The following is a 27,728-nucleotide window of genomic DNA, read 5'->3' on the forward strand; positions in this document are numbered from 1 at the left end:
ATTTCTCTTTCAGTGGTAAGTATCGTTACGCAACAAAGTTTGTTGCCTTAAGGTATCATTTAACGGATGATTATGGATCGATCGTATTCTTATCTTATTGAGGTTGGAAGGTATAGTTGAACTCGAGAGTAGATCATGGGGCATTATTGGAGATAAATTAGCGTAACATTTCTTATGTCCAGGTTTCTGTTTAAAAATAGAAAAAGACCTTTACTATTTAGGAAGTGAGTGGATTTGTGGTCAAATACTATTTGCGGAAGTAGCTGATAGTCGTTAGTACAGAAGGGCATTCCAAATTAATCTCTTCCTGAGGGACAGCTCGTAGTGGGATAGTGTTTAAATTGCAGTAAATGTGCATTAGGATTTAGGATTCTTAGAGTGGCATTTTCCACTAAATTTTAATTTAAAAATCTTAAAAGAACGTCTTTTCTTTATTTAAATTCTAGATTTCCCTTTCATTTTTTTAATATTTTTTAATTTAATATCACCACTACAAACATATTTATTAAATTAAGTCATTTTCTAAATAAAAATCCAAATGAATGTTTATATTCTTTGCCAAACAGGTGAAACCCAAGAAGAATGTGGAACCTGTGGTAAAACTTACGTAGGCGGAGAAGGCCGACTATGTAATAACTGTCATCCGGCGTCAGTACGAAGTAGTGGACATGAATCTGATGAGAGTGGTCCAACATCGCATCCGGACGACGAGGAACAACATTCTTCTTGAAGGGGGGAGGGGAGGAAAGTATTCAACTTGACCAGAAATGGACACTGGAACAGTTTATTAGAAGAAGAGCGAAACACGAGCTGTATATATTATATACATATATATATATGTGTATATCTTTCTCTATGTAAATATATGAACTATTTACATGGCATGTAAATATATGTACACGAAAGATAAGATCTCATGACAGGTGGGATAATAGTAGACCCCTAAACTAGACGATCTATGTACACAGGTGTTATACTATCTAATTAGATGGCCACGAACCCGTAAAATCGGGTGCAATTCTCTTCCAAGTATTATACAGGTAACAAACAATTTCTACCTATTTACTTCTTCTTATATTTAAAAAAAAATTGCATTTTTAAATTTCTGTTATAATAAACTAGAAAGGCTTAAACTACATTTACGAGAAGATAATTCTAAATATGCAATTAGAAAATATGCACAGAAAACTAAATTGCATACAGTTGCATGTTCATTCTGATCTCCTTTCTTTATTTATTTATTTTTTAATTTTTGTTCCTTATCAGATCATGACGTCATACAACTTGGTAGTCCCCCATTTTTCTTGATCTTAGAATGAGTCAAATACTTGTTTCATTTCCGTCTTATTTAGTATGGTTTGTGCCAAAAAGAAAATCAGTTGGTGTGTAAAGTATTGCGATAATCTCAAAATTACATTTTTGAGATTTACACCGGAAATAACAAAAGTTTTGAGGCCCTTCAATTCCAAAAAAAAAAAAAAAAAAAATGTTCTCCTGAGGGTGTGTTGTGTAAGGGAGAAGAAAATTTGTCAAAAATTACCAATTTGCAGGAAGTGGGAAATTTTGGAATGGAAAAGAACCCTACGAAGGGACCTTACAGAAACCTTGTGATCGAAGTTTCCTCGAGTTGAAGTACCCACTTTACTGAATAAGATTCGATACTTTTTTGAAGTTTTTCCCCAAAAATTGATTGTAACGATTTTCTCCTAACTTCATATTTAGATTAAAAGTTTGAAAAGATTGAATAATTTTATTAGGGGAGAATGCATTTTGAGGAATAAGTAAAATGGGAAAAGGACTTAAATTTCATTCACTGAATACCACAATAACCAGCTTCCGGCAATCAATAATAGAGATGTACTTTATAGTCTACTCCTAGTCATAAACGTCACATTAAGATTATTGACTTAGTTCCCTTATTTTTTTTTTCCTTAAAGCACTTGATTTTTTCCAAAATACTATTCTGGATAATCCTGTCCAACTTGATATTACCAGATTAAAATACCATCCTTCGCGAAAGATGGGTATTCCTACAACATCTTTGGAGATTAGCGTACAGAGCCATTAACAACTAACTCTGACTAGCTTATTTTCCAGTAGAAATTCCAGTTTCCGTAACCACTCCAGTCTTGAAGAACAACTTGTCCTGGGAGAAAACAAAAAAAAAATGATTTCTATTCTCTAAAAAGACCTACAATCATTCCTGGAACTAATTATAATCCCAAATAAACTTGACCAGGATTATCCAGGGAATCAATATACAGACTGGCCTTTAACCAATTCTCATTGGAACACAATCGAATAACCCAATAAGAACAATGAGGGTAATATGGGTCAAAACCAATTTGAGTGTATTTAGGCTGGCCGTCTTACATATGGAATTGGTTAAAATATATTATTTATGCATCTTTCTGTATTATTAGAAAAGGACACAAAACTGGCTTGGGTTTTTTTTGGAACAAACCCTATAAAGTGGATACTCTCAACCAGGGCCGGATGTTCCTATAGGCTAACTGGGCTTCAGCCTAGGGCCTCAAGATCAAGAGGGGCCTACATTCGAATTGTTAGCCAAATTAAAATTACACTATTCTGAAAACAGTACCAATAACATGTTGATGTTATTATATCACAATAGTGATGTATTTTATTATCTCCCATGTAATTTACAAACTTAAAAATGGGAGGTGAAAGGGCCTCCTCATAAGTGGGAATAGCCTAGGGCCTCTTTTCATCTACAGGTAAATCCGGCCCTGCTCTCACCTACTAAACTAAGTTCAGAGACAATTCTAAAGCAAAGGCTGTTCACGAATTGTAAATGTTCACGTAAAATGTTGCAAATCTAAAATTAGGATTATCTTCTCGTGGAAGTCAACTATTGACTTCAATACTTCGGCTAGGAAAAGTATTTCCATTTTTTCCGTTATGAAAAATCTTTTTTCCAAACACTATCTGATCTATGGAGGAAGGGGGTCAAACAAGTCCCAAGTTAGTGAGCGTACTTGTTAGGTTGAAAGTATTCATGATCTTTGCTTTTTAAACAATGAAAATTGAAATATAATTTCAATTTTCATTGTATTTATAATTATTTTTATGTAAGCTGTAAAAGAAAAAAGAAAAATTGTGTTTAGAAATAGAAAAATATTTTTCAAAAAAAAAGCAAAATATTTATTATTTTAAGAAATTATTATTAGATAATTTTAGTCCAGTCGATTAGTTAGAATTGATCTTATTGTTCGCAACTTATTGTGTACATAGATTTAATGTTAACAAAGATAATTTATGACGTTTATTTATTTGTATGTAAATTCTGTTATCTTTTGAATTTCACTTTCCTTTTTTTGTTTTTCCTTTATTTACAGGGGGAAAACATAATATTAGAAAACAACAAAAAATATTAGCGAGTAGAAAAACTAAATGTACAATGTGTTTTTACAAAACTTAAGTAATCAACTTAAAAATGGTTTTGTTAATTTAAGGCAGAAAAGTAAGTTAAATTTTTTTAAAAACAATAACCTATTTCAAAAAAGGAATTTCTAGGTAACCTAACTTTGAAGGTTATAATATCAGCTGAAACGAGGTTATAACCACTAAGAAGGGTAGGCAAAGTTTTCTGTTGCTAGCTGTATTTAATTCATGAATTTAATTGGGATGGGCGGGAGAGATAATAGCTCTAATAGTGCGTACTATACGAAGTCCATCTTGCTGCGTATTTGGTGGTTTCTCTTAGGGAACTTTTTTTCTTTTTTTTTAGGGATTTGCAAACAAAGGGATACTTGGGTTCCTTGAAAAGTAGTAGGTGCCCATTGTCGTACTTATTAAGACCAGCGGGTCTCGAACTAACCTTGTGGACTTTACAAAAGGTGAGCAATATTAACTTTGCACTCCTTCTTAAAATTCCATGATCTTGGAAGATTTTTTCATGGCCCACACATTCAACGTTCATTGGTCAGACTGAATCAGTTTATATTATAGCTGTTGAGAAATTGAATTGGGAATCAATTCAAAGTGGAATAGTATCAGATTTGAAGTGAATCTTTTCTGCATATTGTAAGCTGTTCATGCATGATTGCTGTGAAGTTGTAAATTATAGCAGAAGATCCACTATTCATTGGATATGGATCCGAAATCTAAGCTCAAAATCCTAGTAGTAGATTTTCGTGTAATTGGCTCGCAAATTCCCCCCCCCCCAAAAAAAATAAGCGTCGTTGAGTTGGTTGAGCTGTTCTTTTCATTTGCTCAGGGTTGATTTCAATACTCCTTTCTGAAGAGCTTTCATTGTGTTGCAAAAAAAGAAAGAAGCTCTCTAGAAATCTAGCAGCTTTTCGTTACTTGGTTCTAGGTTTAATTATAAGTCCCAACTTCATCTAGTGAAGTCTTTTTTTTTTCTATTAAGTTAGTCAATTCAAGTCTAGGCGGAAAGCATTTGTAAGCTCCTTACTTTACTTTTACCTATCATTTTCTGGGACTGTAATTAAGCAACTGTTTTGGATTCTGAGGAGGTCATTGGACACTCAACTCGTGCCCTTTGACCCAAATGTATTATGCCCCACATAATGTACATGAATGAGTCGCAATCAAATAGAAAGAAAAAAAAAAAAAAAACCTAATCCACCAATTACAGCCAGACGTAGGTTTCGAAGCTTCCAATGGGAATAAAAAATATTAAAGCAAATCATGGACTTAGATGACTAGCTAAGCAACTTGATTTGATCAACCCTGTGGTACTTTGGCCAACTTCCCATGCTCCAATAATGGTCTAGTAAAATCAATCACTAAAACTTCATATTCCTTTGCCTAAGTTGGAGCTTGAAAATTTTGTGTAAACTAGGACTTGGTTGTCATTACTTCTTTTAGGTAAGACGTTAACGTAAAAAATATTATTCCAAAGTTCACTGAAATATAACTGTTCAAAAATCGATATCGTTTTTTTTTTTTTTTCTTTTGACACACTTCTATTATGTTTTCACTTATCGTACAATAACTTCCAAAAAACATTTAGTGCACGATTAATTGAATAACTTTCATTCACGTTTTTAAAATCGTGCTGTTCTTTTTTTATATATCGTAAATAACACAATTTTATTGCTATTTTCCAAAAAAAACAAAAAACAAATAATGTTATGTACAAAATTTAAAAGCAAAGTCAAGATGCACGTTATTATATAAAGTAGTGCATTTGAGATATTTTCATTTATTTTGTAAATATTTTATTGATATATTATAAATACCTTGTTTTGTACATAGATTGTACATCATTCGCTATGTATACTTTTCTAGTCATGTATATATTTGTGAATATTGTTCACACGATTTATAAATATCTATATATATATATAATATTTTTGTATAAAAAGTAAAAATTAGTCCCAAAATAAATTTATTATTTAAAAAATATATATATATATATTCTCAATAAAATATTGTTTTTCTTAAGTTTTAAAATCCTTTTCTTTCATGTGTGTGTGTTCCTGCAGGTTTTTAAATTGAGTTTCCACTTGGGAAAGCTACATTTTTGAGCTCTGTGAGGTTGGAAAAATTACTAGACTCCTGGAAAATGATGTGAGGTTATTTGAACAAAACAAACTTGGCTGATATCCTAAAATTTGGAGATTTGATTAAAATTACTGGAATTTAATGGAATTGTTAGTTATTTTTTAAATAATTATCAGTTTTAGGCTGGAAACATAGTGGAGCGAAGAGCAAAGCGGCGAAATCAAACACAAGTTAACATACTAAGGGTACGTTCACAACGGAGCTGTGAGCATAGATGATAGCGGAGATGATAGCAGTGATGCATCAGCGCTTATAGAATAACCTAGTACATTCTTATGTGAGCGTGCACAACGAAGCTGCGACTAGTGACTCATACGCGCTGCTATAAACGAGCATAGATGATAGAATTGAATTTTTCATTTTTCTGCTAGCTGAACTCCCAGTATCGGAGCCTCAAAATGGACGTCGAAAAATTATTTAGTGCTGTCTTTACTCATTATTTTTGGTTATTATTTTATTATTTACTTTTAAACAATATTTTGTTTTTTAAATCGTGCTTACATTTATTTTCATGTGTATTTATTTGTTGTTTTTGTTCAATCAAACCATTACTTACCTAAGAGTAATCACTAGTTTTTCTTCTATGGTTATAGGATTTCCATGACAATTTTTCCAACGTTTTCTTAATTTTGACCTTATTTTTTCTAAAATATAGTTGAATGTGGGTGGACCTATCCTCACATATTCAATAAAACGATCCGGATAATTTCTAAGTTCCTTATTAAATGGTAAAATTCGCCCAAAGTACTTCGTTTTTTATTTATGGGATGTACATGATATTTTCTAAAGCGTTTTTCCTTTAAAATATACCATTTTGTTGCTGCTGAACATAAAAACTCTTCTTCACTACTCGGACATGTTGCATGTATCACAGCTCCGTTGTGCACACTATTACAGCGGTTATATTTTACTCTATCAGTTATCATCTCTGCTATCATCTATACTCACAGCTCCATTGTAAACGTACCCTAAGAGGACCGCGCATAGTGGAGAGCAAAGCGAAGATAGAGCAACGCTAACTATAGAGAGTGTTTGTTTTCGCCGCTTTGCTCTTCGCTATCATCGCCGCTCCACTATGTTTCCAGCTTTACGAGCAAATATATGTTTTTTTGGGGGGGGGGAATTTATTGTGTAGCTAAGAATCGAGTAAATGCAGTCATAATGAAATAATATAGCAAACTAGTGTTGCGGGTATGGCTTCATCGTAAGACCTTACTAGCACATTTAATAATGAATCTGGCCCGCAAGAATTACAGATATCGGTAACTATGAAGAAACGATTAGTATCACGTAATAGCATCGTCTATCTATATAGCCAGCATCGTCTAGATCAGGGGTGAGCAACCTTTTTTAATCAATGGGCCAATTTAAATTTTAATTATTTTTTTTTTTTTGGCGGGCCGCACATACATTAACTCTTACCAATAATTTACGAAACGTCCGTATTGCATGTTTGAACAAGTCACCGACAAATGTGTATCTCGTCACAAAAAAAAATCATCGCGCTGGCGCGTCGTATTGCATGTTTAAAAACGTCGTCGACAAGTAACTCGCCATTTTATTATAATTAATTTTATAACAATATATTGATGGGAGAAAGTCGATAAAATAAATTCAACTTTAGAAATGCTTGGCGGGCCGCGTGTTGCTCATCCTTGGTCTAGGTGCTTATCACTAGAATATCACTCACTCTCCATTCTTACTTATAAATAAATTCGCTTCACACATTCATCCCTCTACTATATACAACTATCATAAACTACAGCTAATGGATGGATCAGTACTCTGTGCTCCTGCCATCCTTATAGCTTAACCGAAATTAAAATCACGTAATCCTTCTCTAATCATTTTCTTGCATTCATTCTATAACTTTTAAATACATTCATATTTCATTGCTAGCTCTGCTACAGACTTAAGTACACAGATGTTGGTGGAGAATATTATGTCTTCGTAGCGAAATGGTGCATCTAAATACCTGTATATGTCCGTCAAACATTCGTTTCCTTTCTATAGTACATAACGTGGTCATATCATTATTATATGATTATATTATATTTTGCAAAGTTGTATTTGTCATTAACGCTTTCTATATTTCCTTTTTTTTTTTTTTTGATTTGCACAATTTTTTCTCTATTTTAGGATATCAGGTTTCTAAAGTTTGGGAGGAGCCGAAGAGGCTAAGGGAGGGGCCCTTGTGGTTGCAGCCTTGTGCTTTGTTAAAGCTGTACTACTAACTTTTTCTACAGTCTGTTACAGTTTCCCATAGGCTCCCATTAGTTATGTCATTTGTTGCATTTTAATTCTGTTCCTCTGTCTTTAATAAATTCTAATTAAGATTAGATTCCAATGCCTACATAATTAGCATATTGCAATTTAGTGTCACCTTGAAAGAAAAACAGTAATCAGCTGATTCTTTTTCAGCTGTACGGCTGTACCAATAACTTGTTAATAATAATTTTATTTCTTGCATTAAGAGTTATTTTGGGTGCACGACCTGTTGATACTTAACTGAGAAGTCTGAGTGGCTTACTATTGGACTAGAATACGGTCATATTTTTTCTTTTTCTTAATTTTTTTTGATGATCTCAAAATAATGGAGTCTGGCAAGCGGTGTGTTGCAGTTAAGTGTTATTTTCTCCCCCCTCCCCTTGCCTTCAAAGTGAACTGCAAGAGGACTCGTGCTCTCTCAACCTGCAATCTTCTGCTCTTCATAAACAACACACACATAAATGATAGTTTGATTGTTGGTCAGACAGATGTCGTTCTACTGTAAAACAACACTATAGTCTAACCCAACATTAAAGTTCATCACATCAACCTCAAAAGTATATCGACGTAACTTTCGTACTGCGGATATTTCTTTCTTTATTTTTTATTTTTTTCCCTTTATTACCTTGGTATTGTCATAATAATAATAATAATAATAATAATAATAAACCTTTATGTTATCTGAAAATAATACACAACTTCGAGGATTGGACTTGGCCGTTAAAGGTCACCCTTTTTTACCTTTAAATAAGTCTTACTTATTTCTCTTGTGCTTGGCAAAATATTTTTCTTTTAAATTAAAATTACTCATAAGGAGTGGAGCCATGATAGAGTAAATGGATTATTAAAGGAAAGTCGAGATGGTAAATCAGGATTAATGCTTAAAGGGCAGGAGAATAAAAGATTATATAGGAGCTCTGGATTAGAAAAAAAAAAAACCTCAGTGTACCAGCACTCATGTGTCAAGCAATATATAATATTCCTCGAAGGAATGCCGATATTCATAAACTCGTTGTTTAATATATTGGACTCGCTATCAAGGCAGCTGAGAAACAGTATCAGGAGTACAGAAAAAACAAAAAAAGACAAAAAAAGAATGAACGACGTAAGGTATCGACCGGTTTTTATTTCTTGTGAGACGCCCAAGCGCCATCTAGAGTACGTTTTTTTTTTGTATCTAACTTAATTATTTATTTTAAAACACAAGCATAGTGAGGCTGCACGCGACTGTCACACATGCAAGCTGGCTCGCGTGAGTCCTCAGCGGTCCTTCTCCATGGTTACCGAGATGCTGGTTTGTTCTCCTTCCCATTGGACCCTCCTTCTTTCTTTTCTGGTTTTATTCATTCTTCATCTCAGTGTATGTGTGTTTGTAATATCCGCCTGTATCTTCCGCCCATCTTTAGGACAGAGGAGATGTGGAATTCTGCTGCAGGGGGATAATGTTTTAATAAGCTAACCAGAAAACCCTGGTTGTCCTGGAATGATGCACTATACTTAATGACAAGCCAGGATAATACTATACCTCCCTTTACATACAAAACTGTCAAGTGTCCTATTACAAAAATATCCTTGTACAGTCTGTCACCTCCTGTAACTACTCCCCATATTCTGTCCACAAAACAACTATTTCAGACATCATATCGGTTACACTTTGGTTACTATGAGTTTCTAAAGTGGAACGATACTTGTTCCGTGTCATTGGAAGCAGTCCTGTTTTTTTTTTTTTTTATTCGCCCGTCAATTTCACGTATAGATTTCAAATGCTTTTAAGGTTAACTTCATTGGAGGTGAAAAAAAAAGACTATGTAATTACTAGACTGGATCAAACCATGTAAAATGCGTAGATTCTGGAGGTATCAGTGACTGCTGATTGTAAGGATTCAAGAGTATCTGAACAATCCACTAAGCCCATCCATCTCAGCAATCAGTATTGTGAAGCTCAAAGAAGCTTAACAGATCTGTCAAATCGCAGGCGTTGTTATGGTAAATAGTCTTTCTATTCTTCTTCTTTCAAGGTGTTTCCCTAACCAGGGTTCCTTGCGCCAAGTATCCATCCTTCTCTATCCAGAGCGTCGCTTTCGCATAGACCTCGCGCTATCATTAGTTCCCCTATCAGCGCGAGCCCAGCTATTCATAGGCCTTCCTCTTCTTTGTCTGCCAGCAGGTTGCCAGCAGGGAGCCTTTTTTTTGGAGGCGCGTATCGCTCATGCGAAGGACATGTCCAAACCAAGACAGCCTTCTTTCGTCTACCCTATCCAGTATGGTTTTATCTATATCGACGGCTTCCCTTATAACCATATTTGGGACTCTATCGAAGATTGTTTTCCTTAAACATCTTCTCCAGATTCCCATTTCTGTTGAATTAAGGGTATTGCGCTCTTTAGTTGTCAGTGTCCATGCCTCGGATCCATACAGTATTAGGCTTTCTAAGAGGGAAGTGTAGATTTGGTGCTTAGTGGGAATATTCAAAGGGCGGTAAATAATCTTTTAATAGAAAAATATTTGCTTCAAAAGGCCAGAGAACTTTAAAAAAAACAAGGAAAGTAAAGCTTAAGCTCATGTACGTTAACAGATCTAAAACCTTACTTACTCAAAATATTCAAACCAATCAGAACACTGAGGATTGATCTAAGCCAAGATGGAAACTGAAAGTTATCAATGAAGCGCACACTATCAACAAGTTAGATTGCCCAAGAATAAAGAAGAACTGTTGCTGGTGAATCACTTAAAAGCTGTAAAGGAACTTAACGTCAAGGGCAAGACTAAAAGATAAGAAGTGGGTAAAAAGAACTGAAAACTTCAACTCGATATTTGACCTTTTCAGTTAGTTTAAAACCGATTTTAAAGATTTAAGTTTTAATTAGAAATATGAATTTACCAGAAACTTAATGATCAGAGAGAGGCTCTCTCTGAATCGATTGTACATTTGAATCGAGAATTACCTTAAATCAATTGTGATCTAATTACGTTTTATTAATTAAATTTAAAATTGTTCGTTCGTTGATGGGAAGAGGCGAGGCTGTCTAGGGAGAGAGGAATATACGAGGAACATTTCGAGTCGTGTGAAGACTGTGTTGATGAATAATGTAGATTAGGACAGATTTAACAGCTTCAGAGTTGTTTTCAGTGTACAACATAATGTATGTATACGAGACTGAACAACGTAATACTGAAAATCATCTACAGCTACTGCTCAAGACTTTTTTTAACAACCTTTAAATCTCTCACAACAAGTTCGGCTAGCGATTTACATTAAATTAAATAGTAAGGCGATTGTTGAGAGACGGAGCGACAGAGAGGTTTCATGGCGGTTTTTTTTGTATTATATATTGTATAGAAAACAAAAATTAAAATCTAATGGGCCACCATAGTTAATCGTAGTTAAAAAACTCTGTAGTGAAACAATGTCGGGTTATTTAGTAATAACATCCGCTACAACTTACTGACAACTGTACAGAAACCTGATTCCTCGTACGCTTGATTTTGTTTTTTTTTGGTTTTTTAATTAGACTGCTGGCAAGTTTTTAGAAGTACGCAAGTTGAGAGGAGAACTGCTGTATACTACATACAAATTATATCATCAAAAATTAATTGTTGTATAAAATGTTAATGGTTGCCCGAATTACGTACATATACACGCATGCGCGCTTGTATAAAACAAAAACAAAAAAAAAGTTTGAAGGTTGAAGATCAAAAAAAGGAAAAACAAAAATAATAATAGTTTCGAACTATTCTAAGTAATTTAGGCAGTCCAGTAAAGCTGAACTTAAAAAAAAAAGCTCGATTAAACTGATGGAGATGGAGGGAGCTTTAACTGAGCCAGCGGAATCGTTTGATCCGGAAACATCGTACTTAGTTTGCACGCAATTATGCTAAAAAAAAAATTTAAAAGAATCAATACGTTGAAAAATTTGGTTTTTATTAGTTTTGTAAATCTAGTCTAGATTTAAGGGGGGGCTGCCAATAATAAATGGGTTGTTACGACAATAAGCAGGCTGAGAGGAGCGAACCACGCGGTGTGCGGATCGTATCTACACAGGATCAACAAAATGAGTAGGAGGATTTCAAACATATAATAATGGATATGTCTACGTTATGTGGTAGAAAGGAAACGAATGTTTGACGATATATACAGGTATTTAGATGCACCATTTCGCTACGAAGACATTATATTCTCCACCAACATCTACGAGGGTCGTTTGAAAAGTCCGTGCAAAGTCAGAGAGTTAGCACCACTGGCGCGTATCGAGGTTATGTTTAGTTAGTAGCATCTCTTGGAAGAACACACACCAAGTTTCAGCCAGATCGGTCTATTTCTTTGTGTTTGGCATTCGTTTGAATAGAGGAAGTCGAGTGATTTTCAAAAAATGGAAGAAAAAGAATTTCGTGTGTTGATTAAACACTACTTTATGAAAGGCAAAACGCCTCAGGAGACTAAAGAGAAGCTTGATAAACATTATGGTGACTCTGCACCACAGTTTATAAGTGGTTTCGAAATTTTCGGAGTGGCCATATGGGCACAAGTGACGCTGAACGTTCTGGACGCCCTGTTGAGGTTACTACTCCAGAAATCATTGATAAAATCCATGATATGGTGATGGATGACAGAAGAGTGAAGCTGCGTGAGATTGCTAGTGCTGTGGGCATCTCGAATGAACGGGTACATAATATTTTGCATCAACATTTGGACATGACAAAGCTATCCGCAAGATGGGTGCCGCGATTGCTCACGCTTGACCAAAAACGAAATCGTGTGAAGTGTTGCAAGGACAGTTTGCAGCTGTTCCAGAAGAATCCGCAGGACTTTAAGCGTCGTTTCGTCACTGTGGATGAAACATGGATACATCACTACACTCCTGAGACCAAAGAACAATCTAAACAATGGGTTACCAAGGGGGAATCTGCGCCAAAAAAAAGGCGAAGACCGTTCCTTCGGCCGGAAAGATTATGGCGACTGTCTTTTGGGATTCGCAAGGAATAATCCTCATCGACTATCTGGAAAAGGGTAAAACTATTACAGGTGCATATTATTCATCGTTATTGGACCGTTTGAAAACCGAGCTGCAAGAAAAACGCCCACGATTGGCCCACCAAAAAAGTCCTTTTCCATCACGACAACGCACCAGCTCACACCTCAGCAGTTGTGGTCGCAAAATTAATGCAAATAGGGTTCCAACTCGTTTCACATCCCCCCTATTCTCCAGACTTGGCTCCCTCGGACTACTATTTGTTCCCCAATATGAAGAAATGGCTGGCGGGAAAAAGATTTTATTCAAACGAGGAGGTGATTGCAGAAACGAATGGCTATTTTTCAGACTTGGACAAATCCTATTATTCGGAAGGGATCAACAAACTAGAGCAGCGTTAGAAGAAGTGTATAAGCCTAAAAGGAGACTATGTTGAAAAATAAAAAAGGTTTACACCAAAAAATTAAGTAGTTTTTATTTTTGCACGGGCTTTTCAAACGACCCTCGTATGTGCTTAAGTCTATAGCAGAGCTAGCAATGGAAATATGAATGTATTTAAAAGTTGTAGAATGAATGAAAGAAAATGATTAGAGAAGGATTACGGTGATTTTAATTTCGGTTAAGCTGTAAGGATGGCAGGAATATAGAGTACTGATCCATCCATTAGCTGTAGTTTATGTAAATAGTTGTATATAGTAGAGGGATGAATGTGTGAAGCGAATGTATTTATAAGTAAGAATGGAGAGTGAGTGATATTCTAGTGATAAGAACCTAGACGATGCTGGCTGTTTGGCGAAAGCCGATGCCAAAAAAAAAAAGCAAAAAAAAAAATCTAGTCTCTTATTGATCATATAATTGACGAACTACTCGTAATGCTGCCTAAAAAATGAACTTTAAGCTATTGTAGTAATGGAAATATTTAGTAGTGTGCTTTGCCCAGGACAATGTACAGATCTACCATCTGTATCTAGGATTTCCTATGATAAACTCGCTTAAACAAATTAAATTATTGTTCTATTAAATTATTCAATCTTTTTTTTCTATTGAACTCAAATTAAAAGTTTTATTTGAATGAGAAAACCTGGTTTTAGTTCGATGTCCATTTAGTTAAGATTGTTATTATATTCTGTGGCTTGGTGCAAGAAGTGCCAATGTCAGATTTTTCGTAAAAAACGAGTAAAAAATCTGTTTTAATGTATAAACCGTCAGAATTTTTCTAGCAAGGAGTGCCGAAGTCAAGTTCAAAGTAGTAACTGAGTTACTAAAACTTACTAGTGCCAATGTCAAAATTTAGCATCAATATGTAAACCAAAGAAGACATTAATCTTGTCCATTCAGCTGTTAATTTAGAACATCTTCCTGTTAAAATTCGGTAAAGAAGTTGAAAACGTTCTAGTCATTGGTCTCTTTAAGATAAGTCTCCCAAGAACTGTGCAAGAAGACCTGAAAAGGCAGGATCCTCGCTCAGAAAATAAATTTAGCAGGATGTAATTTCTGGGAGCTCCATTTTGATTGGCCAAGGTTTTATTCAAGTCAAAAGATGATGGTTTTTTTTTTATGGACTAGTTTCGTCTGCATATGGACAGGAATAGTATGGATGGATACATGGAAATGTTCCATGTACCTAGGATACACAATGTGCGGCCTAAAGTTTACACTCCTGCCTCCAATAATGGAGAGATCGCTTATCCATTGCTGGCCTGATGCTCATTATTGAACTGAATTTGAAAAAAAAGATTATTTTTTTGACTTTTGTTGAATCCAATAATTTTTAAACTATTGTTCGTGTTCAAAGTCCAAGCATCAAAAAATACAAATATAACTTTTTCCTTTTTGTTTAACTCTAAATAAAGAAAGAGACTGAAGATTGAATTAAGATATTTAAGATAAAACAAAACTGAAAAGCTAAGAAGTGAGTAAGAAGAAGAGGCTGCAGAGGAAGAAGAGATAAAGAAAACTAAATGTTAGAAGGAGATGATATTTCAAGATAAATGCTATGGAGAAGACGGAAGCGAGTCTTATGTCTTCGTAAAGATTCTGTTCTTTCTCAGCTGTTTCTTTATACACGAGATTGGTGAGGTAATCTGCAGCCAGGTTATCTTGTTATTTATTCCAAAAGTTAAGCCGAGATGGAAAAAAGGGGTTTTTACTGCTGCTACTAAATTGTCTGTGTTGAGACTTGTGTTTATACAGACTTGTAGACTGTGTGTGGGTGAGGCGTGATGACGTCTCTTTCTAATCCTTAGCGTAACATTTCAATAAGGTGATATTTCTATCGATATGATTTGTTACATTTAGAAACCACTTTAACTAAGATTTCATCTTTGACAAATAAAGTATGAAAGTAAAAAAAAAAAAAGAAAAAGATTATATTCTTAAAGCTTAAGAGAATTATCTGTGAAGGAGGTGGTAGCTCGCAGTTTGTTCGAAGATTGTCTAATATTGAAATAAACTTTCTTAATCTTTTAGATTATGCTTTTTTTTAAAAGATTTTTAGAAATAACTTATTCTAGAAAGAATTAACTGGATACCATTATTCACAGCTTCATCAAACGTGCATAGAGATTCATTATTGCATTTGCCACAGATCCGCTTCCGTGCAAACGTGTCCACATCTGGTCTATTCTGACCGGGATGTCGAAGAGATTTTTTTAATTTTCTCTACAATTGAGGCACCCCAAGGCTTCTTGCAGACAATACAGTCCATCACCGGTCAGTGAGCTGTAAAGAAAGCTCCTAGGAAGAGGCTAGCAGCTGGTTTCGAACCCGGGGATCTCCTTATTGGAATCCAATATACGGTAATCACGCAGCTAATCCCTTCCCTTTAAAACTAAAATATTGTACATAGTTCTGTAAATTTCTCCGTACAATAAAATATTTAAATGAATATGACAGCGACATTCTTGCAGGAAATCTTATATGTTAGACAAGAAAACTTAACTCAAGATATATAATATATAAAAAACATGTTCACAATGTTGGAGACCGAATATTAACCTCTCTCAGATTACATTTCAACAAGCGTCAGTATCTTTTACCACGACCAGAGTGAGAGGCCAGTGTTGCCAGTAATGTATTCTAACATCGATATTATGTACTAAAACTTATCGAACATTTTTATCATAAAGTTTAGAATGAATATGGTACAGTTTTAGTTAAATTATTTTTAATAAATTCGTTTATTTTGTTTTTCTGTTATTTTTATTACTGAGGGTAGATCATCACACTTGAGAAAAAGAAAGAAAATAAAAAGAGAGAAAGATGCCGAATGGGTGATGATGTGATTGTAAAAGAGCGGCGAGTATTACAACTATATTGGGAGGGTGACAAACTTAGTAAACACATGTGACAGCAATGTGTGTGATAGATCTAGATAAGGGACTCTAGCGAGGAGCAGAAGATGAATAAGGAAGAGAGGATGCTGAGAGAAAGAGAGCTGGCGAGGACGGACTACAAGAGATGGGGCGTCAAGCCGTTATAAGACCCGACACCTTCCACTCTAATTGGAATCCTATCTGTGCATGCTATCTACTCGGTTCATCTTCACCAATATAGCCCCTTCCTTTACTCTTTCTTGCCTCTTTCAACTTAACTTTCTTTATTTGAGATTTTATTTTATTTTTTAATTAGTGTAAGCATCTTAATTATATACTCTCAGATCTCGATTTTCGATTCTCGATTTGCTGTTCTCCTAGAGGGCCTGAATAGTTATAAGAGGAGAGGTGATTCTTCTAATACGCAGATCAGTTTCTATCAGTATTATAAGCCACAACCGATAACGTTTTGGTCTGCTTTACTAAGAACTGATGGTTCTCCGATTTTCAAAAGGAAAAATGGAAAAAACACTTGAGAGACTTGAGTCTGATTTTAAGTGTTTAGATTAGATTTGATCTTGGGAGAGGGTCCTGCAGGATTAAAGGATCTTATAGTGCCAACTCCTTGGTAATTTCACTCGGAGAATCTTCTCCATTTTTTTTGGATAAGGCTCAGGGTTTGTTTGGTTAAGGATAAGTTTTTGTTTTTGGGAAAAATAACATCTGCGGAGTCAATGTGTCAAAGTTCTTTCAAAGGGCAAATGTTGTCCTTTAAGTCTCGGGGGGGGGGCCAAGACCTCATGACCTCATTAGTGGGATTTGAATTTTCGCTAGCTAGCAGGATTTACAAGGATTCACTTGTAATTCTCCCAATATTTTTTCTTTTTTATCTATAGTATGGGTTTTCCCCCCTTAAGCACAGAACTCTGGATTATTAAAACTTTTTCCAAAACGTTTAGCAAGCTGACAATTTATTCTCTGGAGTTCACAGGATACAACGAACTTAAAATGTTTTATTTAAAACGTTCACTTAAACCGGAATATTGTGTTAAAACAATTCGGTAAGTTGATCTACAAACTTAAAAATATTTTCCGCCAAGTGCCCAGATACGTTGACCTAATATTTTTATTATATTATAAAAGAGTCGACGCTCGAGTTTGGATTAAATAAGAAATAATAACATTAAGAGAAAATAAAGGATAAAAAATGAATTTAGATTTAATTGGATTGATTCCTTTTGTAGAAATATGTACTAGTTAGAGCGATATGTTTTTCGCTTTGTTGACCCCGTCTAATAGTCTCTTTGTCGAATAAGATAAGACTAGTCTCTCTCTCTCTTGTTGACAGACCAACTTATGTGATTATCTCAGACATACTGAGCGAGCACATGACCTGCCAGTCATACATGAGTCTTCCCGAATTATATATTTTTATTTATTTTACTTTGATATCCCAAGTCTTAATTTCCATAATTTTGGTTCTGTACCTATTCACACCTGGTTTGCTCATATTAATGTTAAAATGAAAACAAAACGAAATCAACATCAATCAGAATCAAATCAAGATAATCATTTCATATGGAATTATCGGGTGATTTGTTCGAATGAAAAGTTCGATATAAAATTCGATTATTTTGTTCAAGAAATTATTATTTTTTTACAAAAAAGCTGACTCTTCCAACTCTCTCTTCCAAGCATATTGAATCCGAAGGCAGCATTTCGAGTCCAACTTATTTGTTTTTACATTGAAGACATACCGTCAGATTCTGTAACCATCAGTTCTTAGTCAAGCAGACCAAAACGTTATCGGTTGTGGCTTATAATACTGATTGAAACTGATCTGCGTATTAGAAGAATCACCTCTCCTCTTATAACTATTCAGGCCCTCTAGGAGAACAGCAAGCTGGTAGTTAAGGATAACCATTCCCTCATCCTGGAACCGCTCCAATGGCCTCCGATGCACTATGGATTCTGCGAAAGAAAGCGGGGATCCCGATGTCAGGAATAACGCTCTCCCTAGTACCAACAAAAAACCTCCCATTTTCTCCTTTGTAACCTTTCTTCAGATGTCCTGAGGATGTTTTCCTTTGCCCACCCACTCAATGCAGCGATAAAAGAGTGAAAATTTTCTTAGTTCTCCGGTTGTTCTCTTGCCTACACTAAAAGTAGCTGCCCAGGAACTCAACTTGAAGACAAGATTTGGCCCCCTGTGTAATTGTAATAAAAAAAAAACTAAGATAAAATGAACGAATCGTGTTTCTATGGCTACCAGATTAAGACAGTGGTCGACTATTCCGATCCTATTATGCAAATTAAATTGTTTGTTCATCCAATTCAACGCCGATCATAATCTCATCCTTAGGCTAGGTGTTTACGATGGAAATTATGATCCCAGTTGGAGGAGCCAGTTGGTGTTAGAATGCTGAGATGCCAGTGAGTAAAACTAATACTGTTTCTCCCTAGCTGCATAAATTCAAGATCTCTTTACTCTTTCGCCTAATCATCACTCCTTTGGATGCTGCCTAATCCAGAAAGGATCCTCTTATATCGTATTTCATCCAGTATGACATTAATCACCTAATTGGGCACAACTTGGGTTCCTGTTTGCTTTGTAACTATAAATTAAAATCCAGGGAATGACCGAAAATTGCTGAAATGGAATATTAGATTAACCAGATGACAAGCCTAGAAGAATGTTACAACATAGTAAAAGAGCCAGAAGCTGTAGCAGAAGCGGGTTGTCACTAATTCTCAGCTTCTTTGATACTTAGATCAAATTTCAAATTATTACCTCACAGTTGACAAGATGGAATGCTACCAATTATTCTTATTATAAAAATTCCATTTGAGAGATTTTTTTAAAGATAGTTGTTATTAAAACTAGTCCTTGATTGGTGGCTTTAGTTTTCACAGAACAATTTGTTAATTATCTATTATTTATGTATTCAGATTGTTAAGATACCGGAAATGTAAGCACGTCATTCTAAATGAAATTTGTCTTTAAATTTGAATATCACTAGTTCCGTTTTACATTAATCTACAATAAAAGAAAACTGATGTGATCACTTGAAAATCTCATTTCCAATTCTATAGAATATCAATTTTGTTTTTCTTTAAGTATATTTTTTTAAAGAAAAAATATTTCACTTAATTTTCTAATTAGCAATTTCCCCCTTCACTTCCTTTGGCTGGCTCACATGAAATGCTAGAAAAAGTCTAGAGCAGCAGTCTGGGATACCTTGTTCCCAAAGCTCTATAGGCTTCCCTTCTCTGGCAGATGTTCTGAGGATTGCTTTGCCCATTACGCACCAAAACTTAGTTAAGTGACTAAGTCTGTTTCCTGTTGGAAAGTTTCTAGAAGTAGTTGTTTTAGGCGCCTCGGATTTTGATTTTGATTTTGGTGAAACTCAAAAAATTAGTTAGAAATATTGTTTAATATTAATCACCAATTTTCATCGAAAACTTTGTGATAGTTATAGTAACGTTGTTACTATATTAGTTGGGCCTTATTTAAGACATTTGTTTTTGACCGGTTGTGACCCCCTGAGCCACTAGTTTGACACAAGATAATTGTGTCAAAATAAACGCTGGAAAAAACAACAAAAAACGGTTTTTGCCTTTGATCAATCATGCGTCTAGGATCTTAGATTAAGATCACAACCGGGTTCAGTACCTTTAGGCACTAAAGCCAAATGTGGCTAGTTGCTGACCCCGTGTAGAACCACCTCGCTCAAGAAAGTCTAACCGTTTTAGGGTCGATCCGTTTGGTTTCCAAGTATTGAGTCAAATCGTACTTCACCCAAGATTGAACTTCACTTACGCCTAACTTTATATTTCAATTAATTTTGGAACTTCAATATTTACATCATATTGGGTTAAAAACAAAAATTATAAGCAACAATGTCTGTAGTTAATCTAACTAAATTACTATGTAACCATATAAATACATATATATATATATATATATACACATAATACTTCATTATATTAAGCTGGTGATTATGCATGGCTAGCGCTATAATGGGGTGTACTTTGTGATGTATATTTAGTGTGTGTAGATGTAGATGACAAGGATGTGGTAGCTCCTGAACTTGAGTGGCCTGGTATGCAAATGTGTTGATGGAAACCAGTCTATCATGTACACATATAGCATGATTGAGCTCTCGCTCTGGAATTATAGCAAGCTTTTTTTGCTTTTTTTTTTTTTTAGAGCTGCTAGTCCATAGTACCACTTTACTGGCTATCATTAAAAAAGTGCATCCAGTCTGGTTGCACTAGAAGACACTCCTTTGCAGCTGTAGATCAATATCTATTCCCGGTCCCGGTCAAGGCATTAATAAAAACAACTGGTGTAAAATTCTCTTGCTTGTTTAAAAATTTTACTAAATTTCATATAGCGAAATATAATTTTACGAAATCAGAATTTAGTATAATCTTTGTAAATGGTACTGTGTACGGTGATCTGTTAGTGAGAGGAGGAAGCGTCTTGCACAATTTTTGAGGGAGAACTTGAAAGTTAGGATTAAGTATGAATGAATAAATTTTATTTAACATTTTAAGGTATATACATATGTACATAAGGAGTTCCAGTATAAATACTATAACCTCCAGCTAATTACATAAATTGTTACTATAGTATAAAAGTAAGTAATGAGGGGAAAAACAGTGAAAAACCCTCAGCCTCTAAGGAAGGTTTTACTTCAGAGAGTCCTTAACTCTTCTGTGCCTGTGCACAGTGTCCAAACTATAGTCCCCTATTAGTCTGCATAGGTTGTTGTGACTTGATTTACACTTACTTAAGAAACCAGTAGCGAGGTACTGGATGTAGTGTTCTACATAGTCCATGTTGGTGTTAGAGTGTAAGTCTATAATACGGTCTGTAGCGGGTGGAAGTTGTCACAAGCCTGAGGAATTTATTTTGGAAAATTTGCCGCGAGGCGATATTGATCGACATGTCAGACTCCAGGAAAGAGACTTAGCATAAAGTAACATGGGCCTAATCTTGTACAGCAGGAGTTTATTCTCTGGAGACAGTTTAGAGTCCCTGCAGAACAGTGGGAATAACACCCGAATGGGGCTGCCTTACCTGTTATTGACTCTGTCCTTTATGTGCGGAGGGGGGGGGGGGTAAAAGTCAACCTACGATCCAGTAATACCCCCAAGGTACTTGATAGTGGCAGCCCACAGCACAATCCGTCCCCCCCCCGAAGTGGACATGTCGATACAAGATCGGCCTGCGCTTAGTGAAGAGGATAGCCTCTGTTTTTTTGAAGGGGTTAATTGTTATTTTCCACTGGGTGAAAAATCGGTCCATACATGGACATGGCCCTAGTAAGCCTGCCGATTATCGTGTCTAATCTCCTAGGATTATGTAAGGATTCAAGTAGAGTGCTACATAATGCCGCACCAAAACAGAGCTTAATGAGCTTTAAATAACAGAGAGAACTTTTTTTCCATGCCTGTTTATGAAGACTCCACAATGAAGAGCTACACCATTGGTCTGAACAAAGAGGAGTTTTGGGTCGGTCGTTAGTAGTAGCTTTCTCTTTGTGCTCAAAGTTGATGTTGTGCATATTTTCCTTCCGTTTCCTGCCAAGTGGCAAAGTGCTTGAGCACTGTGCTGCGATTCATCACGAAATCGTTTCACTTTTATCTGAAGGATGTTAAGACAACGTCTGACGAAATGAATACGTAAGTTCAGTTTCTCTTTGTTTCTTAAGCTGTTATTTGGTCCGCTAAGCTCAATTTGTATCACATATTATAAGCTATTGTAGATTATGTTGTTACGCTGGAACAAAAAAAGGTTTGCTAAGAAATGTAAATAACTTTACTAATCCATTCTCGTAAATGCTGTTCCAAATCAGTTTATACTTTATACCAAGATTTAAAGTACAGTTTCCTACTTTGAAAGTTCTTTGACTTGTCGCAAAAAAATAGTTTTTTTTTCTAACTAATAGAATTTATGAGGAGTCCCTCTAATAATAAAATAATAACTATAGCACTAAATTTAGAATACTTAATGCTGCAATCTTCAGTAGCATTTACTTAAAAGATTTACATAAATCTTTCAATTTATATGCAAACTATAGTGTGGCAATCATCAGTGAAATGTTCTTTAAATTCTTTTAAATTCAAATACAGGCGTTATTAAATTGGAAGAATGTTTCACCTATTTGCATTATTTGAAAAGTAAACTACTGCGCGAACTTGCACCCATTTTGAGCTGCATTCAAATTGCACTCTGAATGTGATTGTTTCGATTTAAAGGTAAATATTTTCTATAAATATGCACTCGACTATTTTTTTTTGATCAGTAAAGAGGTGATTTCTGTTTGTTGAATAAATGCAACGGAAAAATAAGTAATGTTGAGATTCTATCTGCTTTTTGTCTTCTTTTTATTGATTTTCCTGTATTTCATTTTATTGATCTCTCAGGAAAATTGATCTAGTTATTTAGATTTTTCCTTCAAGACTTCTGAATTAACCATAAATTAAAGTGCTGAATTTGGCATTTTTCTGAACCAACCAAACTTGCGTAAAACTATGAACATTACCAGTTCTAAGGAATTAGTAGTTCTTCGTCGTTTATCTTTTAGAACTGGGCTTTCTGAAAAAGAAACGGCAACTGTGACCGAGCTAAACTCACGTTAGCCCTGGGATCAAGAAGTCCAGTTCAGTGGTTCACGCAGAACTCTGACCTAAGATAGCTGGAAGTACCTACTCTAATTTTACTCAGGCCTGAGTTCATCTTTGTCCTTAAAAAGTTAGAATAGTATTTGTTCTGTCAAGGATAGGTTGTGCAAATCCTTTCTCTTAAGATTTCCAGGGAATTAAGTAAGTTACGAATCGTAAATTGTTAATTTTTCCTAAGTATATCAGTATGGGATTCAAATTATACTAGCACACAGCTTTTCTATTGAGCATAACTGACCTTGGAAAGGAACTGAACTATAATCTATTTTGGCTATTGCCATAATGATCTGCTGTAAGTTCTCTTCTCTATTCTTGTCGTTTTATCTTCATACACAGGATTCTGGTGCGAAGTTACTGGATAGAAACTTCAATTTCCCTACATCAAGAAGTCGCAATCTAAAACGTGTGTTGCCAAGCAGTTATGGTGCGCATGTGCTACAGGACCAGTAAGGAGGAATTGTTATCCTGTTATCTGCACCGTCCAGTAGGGTACTTGAGGTGAGTAGCTCCTTTTAAAGATAATTTAAAGCTTTCATAAGCTTAAAAATGAGCTTTCAGTCAGGAGTAAGCTTTACAACAGCCACTCCTTAGTCTACGGTCAGCTCCTACAACCTCCTTGGTCAGCTCTTCTAGTTCTCTTACACTTACTTTACAAGCTTTCCTGGTTATACTCCGGCTGCTAAACAATGGTCAATCTTCGGTCAGAAATCTCCCGGATATCCAAATAATAAAGATTTAATTTTGACTTACATTTTTTGACTGAATTTTCAAGTTTAGTATTAAAAAATGCTGTTAAAGAGTCTGCAGGATAATATCTTAGACTGTCTGTCGTGGTACGCATGTTTATTGTTTGATATTAAATTATGCCGTATATAAATAAAGTAATTACCTATTTTTAGAGGCAAGTTGTACTTCCAACTAACCAATTAGGTGTAGTGGACGGAGGCGACTAGCAAACATACTTTACTATAAAATTTCTTTTATTAACCATTAAATAAAATCCAAGGTTTAGACTCGGGAATCGTATCCACTAACCAACAATACATCTTAGCTTTGCGGGTCTAGCCTATAACCGCTCAGTTAATGGAGCGCCTTACAATATTACAACCATTAAATAAAATCCAAGGTTTAGACTAGAAATCGAATCCACTAACCAACAATACATCTTAGCTTTGCGGGTCTAGCCTATAACCGCTCAGCTAATGGGGCACCTTACAAGATTAAAACCATTAAATAAAATCCAAGGTTTAGACTAGAAATCGAACCTACTAAACCAACAATACATCTTAGCATTGCGGGTCTAGCCTATAACCGCTCGGCTTATGGGGCGCCTTACAAGATTAAAACCATTAAATAAAATCCAAGGTTTAGACTGGGGAATCGAATCCACTAACCAACAATACATCTTAGCTTTGAGGGTTTTGCCTTTTTACCGCATACAATAGTTCATAAATTTTGTAATATATGCGAATGAAGCTTATTTGTTGACTGGTATCAGTGTAGATGGCTGTGGCAACCGGCAGCCATTGTAAACATCTGGTTATAACAGAGTATAACCTCCGCCCATGCATTCAGTCGTACTTTCCAATCATAACGGAACCACTAAGAACTGTTTATATCTATATGACCTAATGCCAATAAACCAAATTCAAAATTATAAAAATTATTTGAGCACACTCTCATGATATTTACTAATATAATTATTCACTTTCTTTAAACTTAACATTTTTATGACTCATTTAATCATTTTGTAATCTAAAGCAACTTTTCCTGAAGATGTGCTGCCACACTTTACGTGACGTTAATGGCGGCATTTAAGTGTGAAAAATTAGTTTTCGTCAAAAATTTTGTGAGGATCGCAATAATAATAATAAAATGGAAATATAAATACTAATTGAAGAGAGATTTCCAAAGACAAATCTGTTGAAGACGAGGAAAAAAAAATAATAATTTAATGTCTTGTCTGTAGTTATAGAACAGAATCTGTAATAGTACAGCATCATTAAAGTGTTTACTGTAGTACACTAAAGATGAAATGTAATATTGGAATCATAGAGAGTGGAGGAAATGAGTATATTGCCGTTCCAGCAACCGACTGGGCAGAGCACTGGAGGATGATGAGGATAATAATAACTACTAAGTGGTAATTAAGAGCCGAGGGAGGATGTCTGATGCCGAAGGAATGGAGAAACGGTTGGGTGGTGGATAGCAAGGGAGAGACTACAGGCCCCTCCCAGGTTTCTGTTGTGGCTAATAACAGAGCACTGGAGAGTAATGGCAGTTGTAGAAGGTGTACTGGAACTGGAGGAGCTGGGAGTCATCGGGAGTGGATGAGCAGCATCTTATATAATTCTCTCGATCGCTCCACTTCAGAGAGAGAGAGAGGGAGGAGTTTCATTCAGAAGATAATCACGCGGACTGCGCGTGTAAGCTCTCCAGGTAATCACAGCTTACTGTGCGTTTCTCGCTTCCCAATTCATGTATTACATATTAATGAGTCCCCGAAGGAGCCACATCCACATAATGAGTCTTTCACTCCTTTTATTCCCCCTTTCCTGCTACTTCTAAAAACAAAAAACAAATTTTGGTAATGAGCTGACAAAAACCACAGAACTCTAAGTCGTTCACATAAATTCTGTTCATTAACTCAAATTCTTCTTGCATGCTAGTGCCTTTTTTTTTTAGTTGCATACTTAAAATGGGAATCCAAACTGCAATTTCGCCGTTGCCTTATCTTCCTTTTATCTTTTTCTTTTTCCAGCTTTTCCGCAAGCTTATTAAGGCCAAGCCTGGTTGTGCTTACTTCCCGTGAATAGGATTCAGGTTTTAAATTAAAACAATACGTGAGGTTGTCAACTAGATTTTAGGGATGCTTAGAAGTTAGATGCTATCATTCTTGGATATTCTATTTTCGTCTGATTTAAAATAGGCCCACCGCCACTAAGTGAGGTCTTCAGCCAATCCTCTTGAGAGGTGGCCATTCACATGAATAGTGGACTAGCTTACAAAACCTGAGCCAAGGGTGTACATGATTTTGCTGGTAGTTAATGCAATAGACTTGGCCATTATGTATCGTCTTACTCAGAGCCCATTTTTCTTATTAACAGAGGCAATAAAGCAAAATGTACTAAGCTGAAACAGGCGCAACTCTAAAGCAAATAATTTAACGAAAAGAAATATTTTTAACGAGTTATTAAAACATAAAAAAAAATAAATAAAAATAATGTAAGATACAATATACAGAATGGCTTCTTCTAGAGCAACAATAAAAATGGTATTATTAATCATTGGCTGCCAGTGTAGTTGTGAGTACAAACACAAGAGTTCGCCAATATACCTCGAGATAGTCTCAGATATGGCGGAGAGAGGAGATATAGGAGAGAGAAACGCAATCCAGCCAACGTCAAAAAAGCGCTACCGGGTATAATTTAGACTGAATGTGCTGAAGAGAGGCAAAGGCTATGCTGAGAGCGAGTAAGAGAGAGGGTCTGTCCCATGGGACAGTCAAATAATTATTGTTACCATAGTGTTATTTATTAGTTAGAAAGGCTACCGTGGCCGGTCTGTGGGTGCGCTAGCTGCGGCCTGTCAAACTGTGGATTTATTATTGGCTACACTTAATTTGTGCGCGCTCTGCTACCGGCATCAACACGCAACTTCTCACGCATTCTGTAGTTTTTATAGTTTATTATTTCTCATCAATATGCAACGAACAACATCGTACCCGGCCGGCTAAATAATAAATACATGGGATACCTTGGGTTTGTTTTTTTGTTGGACCTGATTACAATCAGGATTCATTAGGCGATTTTAGTTTTTCTTATTCCTGTGGTAAAGCAGAAATTATTTTGTTCTGGAAATGATTCTTTACAGGAATTTACCTCGTTCATAATTTTGCTTCCGCAACAAAGCTCTCTGATCTGTAGCGCAGTGGCTTAATTTCGGGGCAACTGCTTCTAGGACCGGCACTTTGACTCAAAGTTCCGGACTGAAATCATCCACAATGTTACACTTAGTCACCTTGTAGTTAAGGAGTTGGACAAAGGTAGCCATTCTCAAAAAACATATAGAAAGGAACGTTGGGTTAGAGCGTGGTTGGAGGGGAAGAGACCAAGTGGCGCTAAACAAGAACCACTCTAAATATGAATTGGTTTTTAAAAATCCAAATTAACCCCTTAGCTGTGAAGACGTAAAGTAGCTGTCAGAAATGATGTCTACCTTTGAGGCAGATTGAGGCGCGCCAGCCAATCACACACCTGCTGTTATATAGCACTGCCTGCTAGACTTTATAACGGTCCATTTCCTTCCTCTTCTTCAATCAAAAACATTATTACTTCCTTCTGCCGCTATCAGAGAAAATCGCTGTCATCTGCTATTGATTGAGATGACTTCTGTCTTTATTGTAGTTCGCTTCAAGGGTGTAGAAAGATGTATGTAAAGGAAGTATATATATATATAGAGCTTGATTTCAGTACCCATTAATTTCCTAAGTCATGGTTTAATTCTAATTTCCTGTGTTTGAAGTTTCAATTATAAAACTTTTACAGCACGGGGTCCATTAGAGAGTGTTTTGAATTTTGCCTATTTTTGTCTAGAAGTTCTAGTAATTCGTGTTGTCTTTTTTCCTTTTTTTAAGTAACGGTTTCCAGGTAAGTAATTATTGATCAATTTTTGAAGACCCCTCCAGACAATTATGCGTAATTGTTAAGCAATTTTTACTTTAAAAAACGCAGTAAGTAATTACTCTTCTAGAATTAAAAGAAAAACTGTGACAAAACTTTTTTGAGAAAGTAGATCAGAAGCTGTGCAAGCTGAAGCATCACAATCAGCTGGAAGTTTCTATTCCAGAGCTTCAATCCTTAGTAGTCCGGGAAATGATCTGTGGAAACGCAAAATTTATAACATTAACCCTCGAAAAAAGGGTAATATT

General features: G+C 35.5%; 1 protein-coding gene and 1 long non-coding RNA gene across 6 annotated transcripts in view; one reads left to right on the plus strand and one right to left on the minus strand.

The window, feature by feature from the left end:
* The window catches only part of LOC141451716 (uncharacterized), a 275,083-nt gene extending 251,570 nt beyond the window's left edge, over nucleotides 1-23,513 (plus strand). The window contains exons 8-10 of one of the 4 annotated variants that reach the window (XR_012457059.1): nucleotides 567-3,484; nucleotides 5,475-5,642; nucleotides 23,135-23,513. Coding sequence is in view for 1 of the 4 variants with exons in the window: in XM_074123285.1 (XP_073979386.1) it covers nucleotides 567-730 (164 nt within the window). In the remaining 3 variants the exon portion in view is untranslated. Of the gene's footprint in view, nucleotides 1-566; nucleotides 3,646-5,474; nucleotides 5,703-23,134 lie in introns of those variants that run through there. The other 3 variants (XR_012457060.1, XR_012457061.1, XM_074123285.1) reach the window with 3 other exon arrangements.
* LOC141451719 (uncharacterized) overlaps nucleotides 1-27,728 on the minus strand; it is a 64,260-nt gene that overhangs the window by 30,808 nt on the left and 5,724 nt on the right. The window lies entirely within an intron of this gene.

Source organism: Rhodnius prolixus, unplaced genomic scaffold (genome assembly GCF_049639745.1).
Source record: "Rhodnius prolixus isolate KJV_2025 unplaced genomic scaffold, Rpr scaffold_14, whole genome shotgun sequence".
NCBI lineage: Eukaryota > Metazoa > Arthropoda > Insecta > Hemiptera > Reduviidae > Rhodnius > Rhodnius prolixus.